The sequence below is a fragment of the Galeopterus variegatus genome, unplaced genomic scaffold, assembly GCF_000696425.1.
Source record: "Galeopterus variegatus unplaced genomic scaffold, G_variegatus-3.0.2 Scaffold3475, whole genome shotgun sequence".
In the NCBI taxonomy this organism is placed as follows: domain Eukaryota; kingdom Metazoa; phylum Chordata; class Mammalia; order Dermoptera; family Cynocephalidae; genus Galeopterus; species Galeopterus variegatus.
Window position 1 is genome coordinate 91,852 of NW_007729586.1, and position 17,912 is coordinate 109,763.

At 37.6% G+C, this 17,912-nt stretch overlaps 1 protein-coding gene across 1 annotated transcript in view; it reads left to right on the plus strand.

Moving 5' to 3' along the window:
- Nucleotides 1-17,912, plus strand: part of TNIP3 (TNFAIP3 interacting protein 3) — a 164,241-nt gene that overhangs the window by 30,695 nt on the left and 115,634 nt on the right. The window contains exon 2 of the mRNA XM_008585167.1: nucleotides 11,373-11,493. Coding sequence (XP_008583389.1) covers nucleotides 11,373-11,493 — 121 coding nt within the window. The remainder of the gene's footprint in view (nucleotides 1-11,372; nucleotides 11,494-17,912) is intronic.

Below are 17,912 nucleotides of genomic sequence, written 5' to 3' on the forward strand. Positions count from 1 at the left end.
AAAAAAAAAAAACTCTTTAATATAAAATCCATTTATGTTTATTTTAACATTTTTAATCAGTATAGATTAATAATTCCTATTTTGTCTAGTAAATTATAATGCATTCCTGTCATTATTTATTTTGATGTTGAGAATGCCCCATATTTAATCAGTTCTTTGAGTTCTTCCTAATTTCAGGCACAAAAAATAAATTTCAGGTTCATCAATTTTATATTCATATCAACACCACAAAAGAAAAGAATAAATATGGATTATTGCAATCTTTGATAGAGTCAACTTACATACAGCAACTCAATGTCTTTTAACATCTCTGATGGCATGTTCCCGATCCTTTGATCTAACTGGTAAAGTGCAAGCCACTTTTTGTCAGATCCCTGCATTAGTTTTGTTAAAGGTGGTCTAAAATAGCTGAATCAAATCACAATCAGTTATTAGTATGTTAGGGCAATTCTATGTATTTATTTAATTTATCTATTTATCTATTTACTTTTTGGCAGCTGGCCAGTTCAAGTATCTGAACCCTGAACCTTGGTGTTATCAGCACCAAGCTCCAATCAAGTGAGCTAACCAGTCAGCCCCTAATTTTATTTAATGAGAACTGTTTCTACAAAGCTTACAGGAAGAAAGCTGTTTGATGTGTCTATTACATAAATATCCAACATTGATTGCAACTTAAAAAAAACTTTATTGAAAAAAATAATTGTGCTCACTTCGGCAGCACATTACTAAAATTAGAACAATACAGAGAAGATTAGCATGGTCTCTGAGCAGATGAAATGCAAATTCATGAAGTGTTCCATTTTTATAAAAAGAAATGCTATCTACCCTAAGTGAATCTTTGTGCAGTATAAGTATGTATTGAAACAACACACTGTACCCACAAAATATATAAATAAAATTGAAAAAAGAAAAAAGTTTTAAGATAAAACAAAGAAATGAGCTATAACTATTACATGCACACCACACGTTCTCTACCCCTCACTCTCTGTCTCTGTGTCTGTCTCTGTGCCTTGCTTTCCCCTCAACTAAAAATTCAAAAGGAAAACCTAAGGCAGAGTGTGAGCAACATCAGAAACTACTTTCTACCTGAACTAAATATAGACTGCCCTCTAGAGGCACCATAAAATAAATGCAATATTTCCAACAGCAAATTAATCTACTTAAAACTCTGTAGATTTTTCAGAAATAGTTCTTGTTAGAGAATTACAGAGAATTACCCTACCCATAATTATAACTTATCATGATTTTATTTGACATATTTTGTACCACCTATAACAAAACTAATGCAAGGGATCTGACAAAGAGTGACTTGCAGTTTATCAGCTAGAGCAAAGACTTGGTACATACCATCAGACATGAGAAAAGACATTAAGCTGTTATTTGTCAGTCTGTGTAAAACTGTTATGGAATATCCCAAAGATTCCATGCAAAAAAAAAATGTTTGCAATAATTTATTCGATCATTTCTTTAACATCCATAGACAAATAAGGTATAGACTGAGACTGGCAAAGAGCTTCATCCGTCAGTCTCACTAGGCTTTGTATCTCCTTTGTATATGTGAACACAAACCCAAAAAACATTGAGGAGTTTAAATCAATAATTTTAATCTTATCTTGAAATGAAGTTCAAAAACATGTGTGAAAAATGTACATTTAAACTAACATTTCAAATAATTTTATTTTTTTCTTGTGGCTGGCCATTTCAGGAATCACACCCTGGACTTTAGAGTTATCACCACCATGCCCTAACCAACTGAGCTAATTGGCCAGCCCTTCAAATAAATATCATTTAATGATTAATTAAATAGAAAAGTAAAGTATTTCTACTGTAAACTTTTGTACAGTTCTCAAGTATGTGGTGTCTAAGTAACTTAATATCAGAAATATAGTCATGAAAAGCACACCTTTCTCACCATTTTTGCTATAACTTAAAAGAATTTGAATAAAATTATTGTATCAATGGCTGTTTCTTAAAGAAAAAAGTCATTTCAAATATTTGTCCTTATGAAATTCAGCTTTAATAATATTGTTTTGAGTTAAGAGAACGATTTTAAAATAGTAATGTTTTCTTATACTAAAACAACTTTTATCTAAATACATAGTCAGTACATAATATGAGAAACTAGGGAAAATATTGTAATTATGGAACATGACTTTAGTCTTTCAGTCTTCCTAGTGAATGTCACAACTTGGAATTGTATCTGTCTAAACATTAAGATAAAGTAGAGATTTAGGGTCAGCCAGTGGCTCACTGTGGAGAGTGTGGTGCTGATAACACCAAGGCCACAGGTTCGGATCCTATATAGGGATGGCCGGTTAGCTCACTGGCTGAGCGTGGTGCTGACAACACCAAGCCAAGGGTTAAGATCCCCTTACTGGTCATCTTTTTTTAAAAAAAAAAGATAAAGTAGAGATTTGAGAGCAACATTTTGATAAATTAAAAGAAAACTATAGCTGACACAAAAATGAGGTTATATCAGGTGAGTATCTTAGACCTAATGTATATCCTATTTTGCTTTTGCAGTATAGACACAACTGTATAATGAGTCACTTAAATGTTCCTGTAGAAATGCCCAATACCAAGAACATTAGCAATAGAATACATAACTTTGCTTTGCATGTATAGCTAGCTTAATTTTGTTCTCTTCCAGATGTTCAGAAAATTGGTGCAAAAGCATTGTACCGGGTGATACAAATGTTAGAGTAAGTGCCGAGGTTTTCTTAACATAAATATAGAAGATTCACTTTGTTCATAATGTTGGTTAAAAACTATGTTTCCAAATTATATTAAGTGAAATAAGTCAGGCACAGAAAGAGAAATACCACATGTTCTCACTTATTTGTGGGAGCTAAAAATAAATAAATAAATACACAAACAAACGTGGGGGAGAGAAGACACAACAATGGCAATTCCTTGAACTTGTTAAGACAAGTGAACAGATGTGATGTTGATGGGGGGGAGAGAGGAGAGGGAGGTGGGAGGGAGGAATCGGTAAAGGGACATGAAAATCAACTACATTGTATATTGATAAAACAAAATAAAATAAATAAATAAAGAGACTGAACTTTGAAAAAAAAAAACTATGTTTCCTATTATCTGAATCCTTAAGATTGTTCACTTTTTATAGACTCTGCTTCTTCAAGAAAATGGAATCTTAAATAAATAAAAAACAACCTTGATGACAGCATTCCATACTAAAACAATAGCAATAACAAAAACATCAAGGAAGCTAGTACCCTCTACTGATCCACAAAGCCATTAATCTGTATTCTTCCTGTGTTCCTGTCAGAGGAGAATTTTGTGTAATTTTCAACTGTGTAATAAACGGTAGAGAGAGTAGCAGTGCTTGCCTGACTTCTTAGTTTTTCTCATTTTTGTCTACTAGGGTTCCTGCTCCCTGGAGTAGAGGAACTCACTTCTTAGCATACCTTGATCTTCCAGGCTTATCCTATCCATGAGATCTAATGTGGCATCATTCTTCTCAATAAAAAATCAAGAGAGTTTGTTAGGGGAGTATCATGTTTAATATTTCCTTTGGTTAAGGTTTTATTCTTATTCATATTTCTTCTTGAGTATAGACCTGTGACACATTTAATTCCAGGGAATTTAAAAAGGACTTCTGATAGAAGTGCATGCAGAGTAGAGTGCATCTGAAGAGGACAGGAATGCAGCCTGTGCAGGACTTTTTAATAGAAGCTTCTCTTTCAATATCACCTTGTATCTGTTGACTTCAGATCTAGTTGTTCTTGATTTGTTCTCTTGTGATTTAATAATCCTGTGAGGCTCTGGAAATAAAATGATAAGCAAGCTAAACCTGTTTCTGCCTCCATGGGGTTTATAATCCAATGGAGAATACATGCAAGTAAATATGCACTTATAATAAAGTGTGATAAGCTGCATAACAGGTGAAATACAGGTTGTTATGGAAATATATAGTTGAGCAACTTACCCAACACAGAGTTCAGTGTTCTTCCCACGTCTAAGGTGAGAACTGGAGGACGGCTGAGATTTTGCCAGGCCCAAAGGCCAAAGTATGTATGTATCAGAATATCTTCTGCTGAAACACTGTATATTCATAGGTTCTGTGTCCTGTCTCAGTTGTCATTCTGTTTTGTGAATGAGATTGTTTCATCCATGCACAGCAGTCCCAATAAGGAGGCCAACCCTGTCTCAGGAGGATATCTGTAGAAGGATGTGGTTTCTACAGAACTTTGCTCAGTGCTAACCTTTCAGTGGGGTTGAACCAGCACCTGCAACCACACCATCTCTTCTCCCATCTGGCTGCTCTGCCCGCACGGTCCTCCTGGGCACAGCCACAAGAGGATTGGCTCAGTGTGCGGCATTAGTACGGTGACCTGGCACATCACAAAAGCGGAAAGGAAATAAACAAGGATCCAGCCAAGAATGTAGATTGAGAGCAATAACAAAGTCCATGTTTATATAAAGTGGCCCCCATCCCCTGGGCTTTCGTTTCAGACATGCAAATACATTTTAGACACTTATTTAAATTACTAAAACACAGCCTTGGGTAAAACTTTAGAAATATTCATCTTTTCCTGAAGACAATGCTACTTTAAAAATTCTCTGAGCAAACCCTTTCTCTTCTACTACCTTCTTAAGCCACAACTGTTAGTGTTTCCAATTACTGAAATAATTAAGACACCAGGACTTAACCATTTAAAACACACATACACAGAGTTGAAATTATTGAGAAATTTGTTTCTCTCAAAAAGAAGGAGCACAGAATACTAATCACAATAACAAAAAGTAAATTCTAAAAATCGCTGATGATTAGAGTCTTTTAAAAGACAACACTTCTCATCTGGGTCACCAGAGATTACAATTCCTGGTCTTTGAACATCTGGAAGCATTTTCATTATAGAAGAACCTACTATCAATTTTTTCTTGTCTTATATTTGAAAATATGCTTTGTTCTCTAAAATCTTTCCTAAAAGGAATGGCTTATGTCATGGGATCAAAGCTCACAGTGGGCTGAAAGGAAATGTGGACATTTGAGGTGGGCGAGCGTGTGGAGGAAGGAGGAACACTAGTATCCCAAATTCGTGCTCCGGCTTTGCTGTCTGTCATCAGCACCGCTAAGCCTCGTTTCTCTGCCATCAAATGCAGGAGATGAATTAAATGATCTTCAAGTTACCTCCAAGATTGTGGTTACCTGTTTTATCTGTTGAGTGAAACTATCTTCTTCAGGAATTTACACTACCTGCCAATACTAATGAGGCCACAATACCATGTAACCCTAAAAACCAAGTCTAGTGGTTTGGGGTTGCATGCTTACCATGGGTCATTAATATCAGCTAGAAATTCAATGGTCTAAAAGTACCCATACCCAGCAGCATTAATGTTCTATTTACAAAAAGTTAAAAACATGACTCTCAAATGTAAAATGAACAATGCCCAAGGTTTTATTTAGCTCACTAGTTATGAGGTATCCAGAAAGACGAGAAGGTTCATTCAAGGAGCATTTGAAAATCTAAATATTTACAAGCAATTTAATAAAGAAATTTTAGAATAAGATAGTTAGATGAGATACAAAACTGCCCTACAAGGCAGTAAACCATAATATTTGAGATTATCTTTTCTACCAGACAGGATTTTACAAGTTAACAGTGTCTAGGCTCTAATCAACTGGTAAAATTTGAATAATTAAATTATCCTTGGATGAACTTGTTAAACAATGGCATTCAAAGACAGGCTGCACCCTTTGGATAAGTTTTTGGAGACTTCTGTAGTAGAAAACTTTGAACAAGTAATGAAAGCCCAAAGGCTCCAAATACACCTGAAAACCAACCATCTCTTTCCCTGTCCTCTCTGGTTGCTCACTGGGGTCACTTCCCAATGTCAGTCTAGGGAAAAACAGCTCACAGTCATACGTATTTATAACTTAGGAAAATTTATTTTTTTAAAAAAGCTTTGTTGTCAAGTTGGTTTAACCTACTATTCTTTTGGTAAAATATAATTTATATTAATATCATTTCCGTTTACTCTCTATATTGAGTTATTCTTGTGAGTAAAGGCTAGAAAGGAGGGTCTGTGTCCGTGGAAGTTTAACATAAGCTGTGAATAAGCCAAGAGCCCAACAGGGATTTACTAAATTTCATTTAATTCTGTTGCCCTCATCTTTAACTGTTAGACTAACAATATTGCCTCAATAATCCTCTGTTCACTTGCAATTTAGGAAAGATGCCATCTCAAATAGAGATTTTAGTAATAGTGTTTGATTCACAGAATCATTTCAAATTTTTATAGTTTCTCCCTAATAAAAAAATAAAAAAGAAGGAAAGAGAGAAAGAGAAAGAGAAGAAGGAAGGAAGGAGGGAGGGAGGGAGGGAAGGAAGGAAGGAAGGAAGGAAGGAAGGAAGGAAGGAAGGAAGGAAGGAAGGAAGGAAGGAAGGAAGATTAAAGTGTACTCTTAGACAAAGAAAGCCTTGATGAGATTTTATTTTAAAGTAGTCACTCATGACAGTGACTAAAGTTGGGTCAGTGCTTTTTAGCTTCTTGAGGAACCAAGAATTTGCTAAAACTAAAGATCCTGTCTTTGGAAAGAGACAATAAGCATCTAGCACACATACTAATTTGTATTTAATTTGAGTTGGGATGATACATGGACCCCCTGAATCCTATCTATGGACCGTGGTCAAGCTCTCACAACTTAGAAAAATAAGGAGTCACATAAAAGATGGATCCGGAGTGAATATCTGATCCCTATATCTTATCCTCAAAGCCTCTCCTAACATCTGACTTTACAAGTCAGTTGCATTTCAATTGGAGGCACCAATATGTTCTTTTCTTGAGAACTGGAACAGAAATGCTAGTATTAACAATGTCTAAGATCACTAAGAGTGCAATGGGAGAGTAAAGGGTAGTGGACTTCGCAGTGAATTCTCATAAGTCATTTACCTTAGAGAAGGCTCATGTTTCCCAACTGAAAAATAAGGAGGAATAAGGGGTAGGACCCAAAGCACATGCCACTGGAGCCATAACTCTCACCTAATCAGCTGAGCTGAATCAGGGAACAGATCCCAAGGTGAGAATAACACGTGCCCAGTAAAACTAATGCAAGAATTCTGTAGTACTTGTTCCATTTGTGTTTAAAAGTTTGGTAGGGTGTTTTTCTTTTTTTAACTATGTGGATGAAATTATCAAATGATCCAGAGAGAAAATCGGGATTTACCAACTTTAATTCCACCTCTCAACTGTGAAAATTTTGAGCTTCACAGGAAAAAAATAAACTTTGATAAGTACTACTTTCTTTTGTAAAACAAATTTAGGGCAAATTGAAATTCACAAAACATAATAAATTTCACTAATTAAAAATAGAATGCAAAAATATTTTCATCCACTAAATTCTTACGTTAAAAGAATAATCTAAAAGATTTGCAAAGGACATCATAAAACCCAAGCAGGCGACATGGCTGTCTTTTATCCAAAATGTGACTAAACTTTTACCTTTTGAGCCAAATTGAAAATTTTTGTGCTTCTTAAATTATTTTTCTTTTCTTTTCAGCAATATACTAAATTTCAAACTCGTTTGTTAGTGTGTTGGGTAACTATGCCAGACATGCAGGCTAACAACAACAGTATCAATCATTGCACGTCTCCAGCATGCCTGGCACTGGGCTAAGCGTTGTGCATATGTTACCACTGATTCTACTGAAAGCCTCATAATATTACACTGTTTTCCTTTTTTTATAAACCAGGTCAATAGAGTTCACACAAGTTAAGTGACTTACACTAGGTCCCACTGTTATGTTCTACTCTGAAAGCCTATTTATTTTCTACTGCATCACGATGCTTCTTTTGGAGGCCTCATATGTAAGTTGTGAGGCATACTCATCATAGTGACAATGACAATGGCAGTAACAGTAGCAATGAGAAAAGAAAGTGAGCTCAACACCTAACTTATACTCCTCTGTAATCCCAGGAGCTCCACCCCTCCCATGTCCTTTCACTTCCCATCTGGGTTTCTGCATGTTCAAGCCCTGTCTCTGACATAGGGGTCAGCACTGAGACCCACTCACTCCATAGGTGTGACCAAAGCTCCACCCCTGTGCTCTTCACTATATGGTTCTCTTCTTTGCTGTCACTTCTCTTTCCGTAGTAGCCAAAGTCAACAAAGCTGTGGTCACCACACAGCCTCACTCTGCACCGAGTCCGGGAACCCATCATCCCCAGGAGGACTCCCCTCTTCCTCTGTCTGTGGTTCTGAGGACATGTGCCGAACCCTGCTTACAGGAGGGGGAGCAGGGCCCCAACTGCGCATCTGAACCTTCACCCACTCGTGCAAATGAAAAGGGAAAGGTGGATGTTGGCCTCTAAAGATTTGCACCACTAAAGCTGAAACAGTTTGAGCATCATCGCTGTATGTGATTATTTCTGTGAAAAAATCAGAATCCTGCAATTCTGTAAGATTTGCCAGTGGATTCTTAATTAATTATTGTTGAATATTGAAGGACACATATGATTCAAGTATAAAAGAACAAGGCAGCCATGGAGGCAATAACAACTGAGCTCAAGGGCCCATTCTAAAGCTGCTGTTAGTGTTTCCTTGGTTAATGATTTATGTTCCAATTTTATCAGTTCTACGAATTTGAGGTTATTTGCAGATACTTTAGATAAGCATCTAATTTAATGGTTGGGTTTGAGTTAATGGTTAGGTGTTTTGAGTGAAATCTCATCGTGGAGTCACATTTATTCAGTAACAGATATTTATTGAGGTCCTTTTATTTGCTAGGAAACAGAGCAGGGAATAAAAACAGACAAAGGTCCTTCTTCCTTTATGGGAGATATATGGGGCACACGTGGGGGTGAGGCAGGGGAACAGAAGACAAATAAGAAGTCAAAATAATAAAAAATTCTAAGAAAAGAAGACAGAATTAAAGGACAGTGATAACGGGGCTGAGAAAGCTACTTTAGATGGCTTAGTCAGCAGAGGCTTTCTTGATAAAGTGACTTGAGTCAGAACCTGAATGAAGTGGGGAGTGAGTCACACAGAAGCAGCAGTGAATGCCAAGGCCTTAACATGGAATCGTCCTGGCGTGTTCCATGAAGTGTGATGAGGCAAGCATGTCAGGAGGAAAAAGAGCAGGAAGGAAGGGGAGGAAGTTGAGATTAGAAAGATAGCAAGGAACCCACATAATTTTGGGACTGGGCGATCATAGTGGGTCATCACAAAATGATCCTGTCTGGGGTTTGAAATGGCTCAGTAATGTGTTTGCCACGGAGGGAAGTAATACCAGAAAATATTGCGACCTGTTGGTGGGTAAGTCTTGTTCAGGATAGGTCAGAAAACTGCCTCAGGGGCTTAAAGTTCTGTCTAGTCTAATTCTATTGCTACCCTGGAATCTAATTAATCTGAAGGATTTAGGGCAGTTACTAAAGAAATTTTGTGACCCTTCTCACAGGTCTGTGGGAAGCCTTGAAGACGTGTCCAAACTCCATGCTATGCATGTGCAACATTTTGGGCCATGGAGGATTTGCTGTAGGCCCAGTAGCCTGTGTTTTACAGTGGGATTATATGTAGGACATGAGGTACAGACATTTCACAAAGGAACAAAAAAATACAAATAGGTCAAGATGCATGTTTAGGGATTTTTTTTTACTACAAATCACAGAAATCAAGCAAAGCTGGCTTTAAAAAAAAGGAGAGGGAATTCATTATAAAGAAATGGAGTGGTTCACAGAATCCAAGGGAAGGAAGGCAGCCAGGCCTCAGAAAGGGCTGATTCTGAACTAGAACATTGTCAAGACTCTCTCCATCTCTCAGCTCTGCATTTCACTACTCATCTGCTTCATTCTCAGCTCCTTCTGCACACAGAGGAGAGTCTCACTGGCTGTACTAGCTTCTTTGTGTTGTTATAATAGAATACCTGAGACTGGGTAATTTATAAAGGAAGGAGGTTTATTTGGCTTACAATTCTGGCATAGCTGCATCTGGCTGGGCCTCGGGCTGCTTCTACTCATGGCAGAAAGCGACAGGCAGCCGGCAAGTGTAAGATCACACTGCAAGAGGGGAAGCAAAAGAGAGAGGAAGGGAGGGTGCCAGGCTCCTTTTAACAACTATCTCTAGCAGGAACTAATGGAGGGAGAACTCACTCACTACCCTCCACCCCAGGGAGGACAGTAACCTATTCATGAGGGATCTGCCCCCATGACCCAAACACCTCTCAACACTGCCGCACTGGGAATCAGATTTCCACATGAGCTTTGGGGGGACAAACATATCCAAACTATATCTCTGGCTAAGCTGAGATCAGTTGTTCTCTATTGGTCCAATCATTTATAATCAAGGAAGCAGGTCAGTAGTATCAACAAGCATGGCTGTCAGAGCCTGCTCCTGGGAGCCACTCACAAAGAAGGTGGTGGATTGGGCAGAAGATCCAAGCAACCTCTGCCACACAGACATACAATTAGGCCATCCATCTTCATATTTATCTCATTGGAGACAACTTTGAGAAGTCCTCCTGCAAGAACTCCCCCTGTCCAAGGGGTTATTTTTAGGGGGTAAGATATGATGTGTCAGGCAAAAAAATATGTAAAGAGAAGTTACACAATTAATGCATTTTTCTCATGAGTTGTGTTTTTAATGAGAAAATATCTCCATCATGCCAACATAGTATAAAGGGAAAGAAGAATTTAATGTGAGCCAGAAGATCTGGTTTAAAAGTCCGTGTTATCAGTTAATGGTCATGTGACTATGAGCAATTCACTCTGATTCTCAACTAAATGAAGCATTTGGACTAGATTCTCCTTAAGGTACTTCTAGATACTCTTTGGATATAATATAATAATATTTTCATTTGGCAGCAAGTAATTTCTTAGGAATCTGTTCTCAGGTTAATTGAAGATATACAAGAAAAATGGTTGAGACAAGCTATAAATTCTACAGGTCAGAGTGTGATCTTGTCCCTGCCAAAGTTTCACAGTTTGACTTTATGGAAGGCAATAAGTTAGTTAACTTCCTAAACTTAAGGTTGCTTATCTGTAAAATGCAGGTAACAGAGACTACTTCAATAGGTTGTTGTGCCCATGGAATGAGAAAATGTATTACAGTACCTTGCTCACTATGAGAGCTCAATTCTTGTCATTGTTATCAGATTGTGAAAATGCCTAAACTCATCTGTATCTTACTTTATCACTTTGTATAAGTGTACAACTAAGTGAAAATTAAATCTAATACTCTTTCAAAGTGTTATGGCATAGACTAATGGAAATCAAGTGAGATTAGAGTTCGGGAGAGTCTAGAGAGGTATCATACACAAATAAGTCCTCCATATCATTCATAAAATCACTGTACCCTTGAATAATTTTTAATAACTTTTGTAAAATGTAACCTGCCATGTCTTCCTGGGCAGATGCGAAAGCATGGAGCTGGACAATAAAATCCGGGATCTGATTGAGAGAAATGCTTCTCTTGATCCAAAAGGGGTCTCCCCAGAGGCCACACCAAGTCACAGAAATTCGTGTTCTCCAAAGGTAAGGAAACACTTTCTTTTTACTACATCTCGAGATACCCTTCACCAGTTTATTCACTGAGAAAAAATTATAGGGACAGTCCCCAAATCATTTACAGTCAGTTATGTACTTCCTTGATGGCTGAGAGGATAAAGTGAACCAGTATAAAACTTTTCTTACATGGTCACTTCCTGTTACTAAAGAAATCCTCCAGTAGAAGGCACTTTACAGTTTAAAGTGAGCAGGCAGCTGTGACTGCAGAAGGCGAGGAGGCATGCTATTAGAAAGAATGTTTGATATAGCGACAACTCTTTTTTGGGGAGGAAGTAACCTAATTTATGTAAACCCATTTAAATTGGGTTACTAAAATCAGCACAACTCATGTCCATGGTTTTTTGTAGTTGTTTTTGTTTTGTTTTGTTAAGAAAAAAACAAGGCTTTACTGATTAAAGGAGTTGTTTGACTTTAAATTTCCTCTTGTTTCAGGATATTTGTCTATGGTGCTTTATATAAGTAAATACAATTCAAGGTTAAGCTCAAGCTAGGAATTCTGTGGACAAATTTCTAGAAATGCACCATAAATGACAACATAAGCTTTTAAGCTCTGTAGTCCTCTCAGTTAAAAAACACCTTTAGTATCATTACAAAAAATCTAATGTGAGAAGATTTGAGAGCGTGATTGGCATGAAAGAATTAAGTAATTTATATTTCTGCCTAAAAATAACTTTAGTTCTTATTTCTAAAGTAGTTTGTGCTCATTGTTGGAAATTTATAGGAATAGATACAGAGAAAACTGTAAAAGTCACAAAAAGACAGATTTACTGTGGAGAAAATGGAGCTTGGGATTCCTTAAACAAATATTTACTTTTATCACTAACATGAATCCATAAACTTGTATCTTTTTCTCCTAAAGAAGGTCCCAGAATTGTATAGACCTCTGGTCTCACTAAACATAGACCTGCCCCTGAAATGACCAGTAGGTGCACCACTTCTAGAGAGCATCCCTTGGCATGGGGTCTGTATTAGTCCTTTTTGTATTGCCGAAACAGAATACCTGAGACTGGGTGATTTATAAAGAAAAACAACATTTATCGCTCACAGTTTCTGAGGCTGGGAAGTCTAAAGTCCACCTGGTGTTGGTGACAGTGATGCAGGGGTCTCACATTGCAAGATGGTGGAAGCAGAGAGAGCAGAGACAGAGAGAGAAACAGACTCTCTTCTTTTAAAGTCCTCAGAACCATGCCCCTGACCACCATTTTTAATTCATTCACTACTGCATGGTCCTACAATCCAATTACCTCTTCAAGGTTCCACCTTTCAATTACCATAATAGGATTTCCCAGCCTCTTAACAGTCACAGTGGGGGCTAAGTTTCTAATATGTAAAACTTGGGGACACAATTCAAGCTTCAATGGCTTTGGGGGGCATGTAATTCAATCCACTACAGGGTCTCTCTGTGTTTTTCTGATGCACAAAGACACACACACACACACACACATGCACATGATTTTGTTTTGTTTACTTGCATTTTTCACATAATAATATGTTGTGAAGAGTCCTGTACCTCTTTCTTTCATTCACATAATGAACAAACACTATCATGTGCATTCTGCGTCTAGACACTTTTTCCTGTTTAAAACTCATTTCTTCTTGAAAAAGTTGTCTTTATTTTCAAAGTTACAAATAAACATTTGCTGATGGTTACAGGATCACAGAAGGCTTCTTTACCCGAACTCCCAGCCATCATATATACACCTCTAACTCCCAGCTAGAACTTCATTCCCTCGTAGAAATGTGTACTTTTCTCCAGGCACCTTGTCTAACCCCAGAAAAAAAATGTCATGATGATCATTTTAATCTCCTCCAGTGCCTTTATTGTCATTTTTTCTGGTTGTCCTCTACGTCTCACTTGCTCATGAGTGACCTCCCTCACATTTGTGCATTCTGTTGTCTGGGTCCCTTCTTACATGATGAAAACCTCAGCTACATCCTCATTAACATCCTCTTGGTAATAAGTCCTGTCTACTTTGGGGACTTAACTGAAACCTGTGTCTTCCTCTAAGACACAAGTCTTCCTCACCTATCAGCTCATGGATGAAATTTGCTCATTCTTCTACACTCCACACCTCCATGCAGAAGGACAGCAGATTCTTAGCTGATGGTTGCAAATCTTCCCTGTGAAGTATGAGGTAAAGACATCTACAAAGAGCAAGAGGGTAAGAGGTAAGGTCCAAGGTCTAAGGAAAGGTGGGAAGATATATGAAATGGCCACTGGAGGACAGGAAGACAGAGGGATGTGTAAAACTACCATGTGTTGTTGAGTAGCTGTGATGACCTAGTTGAGTTTTATAACCATCTCTGTGATAAGTGCAATCATTAAACAGTGTTGGGATTCCTGTATCTTCAATACTAGAGACTGGTGCATGGAAAGGGAAGGCGAGGAGAGGGAGAGGGTGGTCAGTGCATACACAATATTAGAGAGACAGGAAGAGTGGGATCTAGCGTTCTATAGTAATATAGCGAGACTACAGTTAACAACAAAGTACTGTGTATCTTCGAATAGCTATTCAAGATGATGTTGAATGTTCCTAACACAAAGACATGACAGATGTTTGAGATGGTGGATATATTAAGCACCCTGATATGATCATCGCACACAGGATGAATATATCCAATTATCATATTATACTCCATAAATACATACATATCATGGGTCAATTAATAAAAATAAATTAAAAAGAGAGAATGAAGAGAGAAATAGAGAGTAGAATGGTCATTACCAGAGAAAGGGGGAGAAGGAGGGATCAGGGAAAGGTTGGTGACTGGTTCAAAGTTATAAAGTTACTGTTAGATAGGAAGAATAAGTTCTGGTGCCCTAGAGTGACAATAACTAATAATATTGTATATTTCAAGATTGCCAGAAAAGAGGATCTCAAATGTTACAACCACAAAAAAAAATTATAATGGTTTAGGTGATAGATATGCTAACTATTCTGATTAGATCATTATACAAATATGCATGTGTTAAAACAACAAATTGTACCCTATAAACATGTACAATGAAAAAAGTAAAATAAAAACTAAAAACAAAAATCTCCATCACCTCTCACCAGCTTAAAGTATGCTCAATTCTCCTCCATTTTAAATATATATGAGATCTCACATTATTTTATGGGTACTGTTCTAACTCACTCTTACACATCAGAGCTGAGCTTACTGATCACAGCGTCTAAGACTTTCCTTCTCTTATCACACCACTAATTACCTCTACCTTGGTAAACCCAATGATCATTTTGCATATTATTTTTCACTGGTCCTTTCATCTGCATTTGACACTATTCACTAATTTAACTTTTTTAAAATGCCTTACTTCATTGACATCTATAATACTAATCTCTGAACATCGCCCCCTGCCTCTTTTTTTCCTCTGGTCTCACCTTCTTGCTCCCTTTCCCCGGCTTCCCTTACATCACCTGCCTATGTAACATTAGTGGTACTCGGAGACCTGTCCATAGTCCTCGGCTCATTAAACTGCAAGACATATGCTGATTATTCTGGACATATGTGTTTGCTAAATATGGAGTTCTTTTCTACATGCACTTCCATTTCGCTCAATATTTCCAAAAGAGAATTCAATATCCTTCCTGGTATATCTACTTGTCCACCCCACAACCCCATTTCCTATGCTGTTGATGGAGTACTATTCACCCAGTCATCCAAATTTGGGCATAATCCTGGATTCCGGCAGGGCCACCATACTGCACAACTCTAGGGAGCACCATTCATAGAATAGTAGCATCTTTCCTTTACCCTGGACCCTTCCCTAAGGGTCTTGGCTATTCTACCTTCATATCACTGGACTTAGTCATTTTTCCTTCATTCTACAAACATAGATCTTACAAACGTACATGTGCTTAAAACTTAAAAGTAGGTTCCCCTTACCTACATCACAGAGTTGAAATGTCTTTGCACAGCATATAAATGCCTCCATGATCTAGCCTCTGTCCACATTTAAAAGAAAACATTAGAAGAAGGGTCTAATATTTGTTGGGCATCTACCAAAACAGGTATTGGGGTAAATATTTTATATTTTGTTTGATATGCACAATATGGCTATCTTCATCTTCATTTTACAGATGAGGAAACTGAAGTTCACAGAAATTTTTAAATGTTAATTAAATTCATGAAGTTGTAAAGTGCTAATCTCAGGACAGGAAACTGAGCTTGTGCATATTTTTTTTTACAGTTTCATGTAATCTACATATTCTGCCACTTCTCAAAATGCATTCTATGTTCTAGTCACCCGTTAATCCTTCAACAGACTGTGAAGTTTCATGTACTATGCCTTTTCACACTCTGTTTACTCTTTATGGAAACCCATGCCTCCTTGCCCACTGGATAAACTGTCTTTTATGACAATTCAAACTTTTCATAGTACCTTTAACCACCCTCTCTAGTCCCACACAGCATTACTCAAGTCCCCCGTGCTTTGTCATAAGTCTTTACTTTTTTTACATGTCATTCACAGGCTTTATCACTTTGGTTTTATAATTATTTATGTACATATTTGTTTTCTCTACAAATCATGGATTTCTTGAGGATGGTGTATAAAGCGTCACGTGAAGGTATAATGTATAACAACGTAGTTTTTCTAGAAGACACCAGTGTAAACGATTTGTATGATTTCATGAGCTATGGTAAAACTAGATTACAATCAATTTATCCCTAGAATTCCTCTACGAATTGTTCTCAGAGTCTGCAAGGGAATATCGAATGCATACTCCTAACCCCAGTCTCTCAGTTCTTGGGTGAAAACCACCATTTGGTCTTGTCCATTCTGGTCCCCTAAAGTTACTGATTGCTGATGATTTTCAGAGGCTCAGTGGTCACTGCTGCTTTTAGGTGTCTGCTGTACTGCTTCCAGGAGCACCGTTGGGTACCACTCGCTGTGTCAAGTGTGTCAAATGTGAGATATGTCCCCCAGAGCCCTAAATGCAACTAAACACTACAACTCTCACCACTGAAGTGCAGAGACTTCTTTCCCAAATGTAACTACACAGGTCCCTAATGCTGTCTTGCACTTCCAATGTTTGCCAGAGATATGAGTCATAGTCCTTCAATTTTCCACTGTTTGGGTTTTAGCTGCCGTCTATTGAGCACCTCCTCTGGGCCAGCCCTTTGCAAAGCATTTTTATATATTAGCCCACTTAATCCTTATCTCTCTACAGATGGGGAAACTGAGATTTAGTGAGGCTAAATAATTTTTCTCATGGTCTTACAGCTAAGAGAATTTAGATTCTGCCCCTGAACTCAAATCTTGTTTTATACTTCCTCTCTCACGTAAGAGTTATTTGAGGACCAGGCCAGAGCTCAAGCTGGTGTCAGGAACCACGCTGTCACCAGAGTGCCCCTCCTCTCTGGGCTAAAAGCATCACATCTGCATCAAGTTACTGTGACTTTACTCTCTCCCTGGGATAAAATCTCCCCGAACAGCCCCTGGGAGTCTCCATTCTTCATCTCAATAGACCTCTGGCATATCCTCCTCAAATGTCCTCTGAAGGCATCTTTAAATATTTGATTCCTGGAGTAAATACAGCTTAGCTTTCAGCTGGAATCTCTGCTGAAATACTGTGTACACAATAACACTCTGCAGAAGGAAATCCTATATTCAGAACAAAACAAAAACTTTTACATTCTTGCTGAGATATTGATAGAACTGAAGAAAATATAAGAAATTTTCTGTTTGGGTAAGACAAGGTTGAGCCAATGACAAAGGCGCTGTGGAGGGCCTCTCTCATTCTCCCTCTGAATTTAGCAAGCATAAGAACGGTAAGGCAGACTCCCTTTCCAGGAGGAGGAAATTAATTTCTTTATGACTTCATGATATGGGAAGGGTGTAGCTGAATAAAAGAGACATGATTTAATAAAAGGGCCTGAGACATATGTCAAGTTCCCTTTTTGCTCAACTGCTATTGCCAAGAATAAGTAAAGAGGGAGAATGACTATAAGAAAAATGAAAGGCTGACTCACTGCTTTGAGGAAACAGAAAAACATTATTGATGAACCTGAGGAACTCCAGCAACATGAAAGTATGCTTTAATGTTCTGGGAGAGCTGAAGTAGAAAGTTGGCAGATGAAGGTTATTTAAAGTTTTGTAAGCAAAGGAAAAATAATTGCCTAAGTGAGAATGATATTAAGATTGCAAAATGAGTGTTAAATGGAAGTTATACTAAACCAAGATATAATCCTAATGCTATGAGTAAGTTATTACATGAACACTAACAAATGCACCTACAATTGTATATCTTCAAATACAAAAGAAAAGGATAGAAGTCTTGAAATGTATTTCCTGGGTTAAAAAGCACTTTTCCAGGAATGCTTGAATATAGGGATGCAACCTGGGAGTAAGAAGGAAAAGTGCCCAAATTATTAAGAAGATG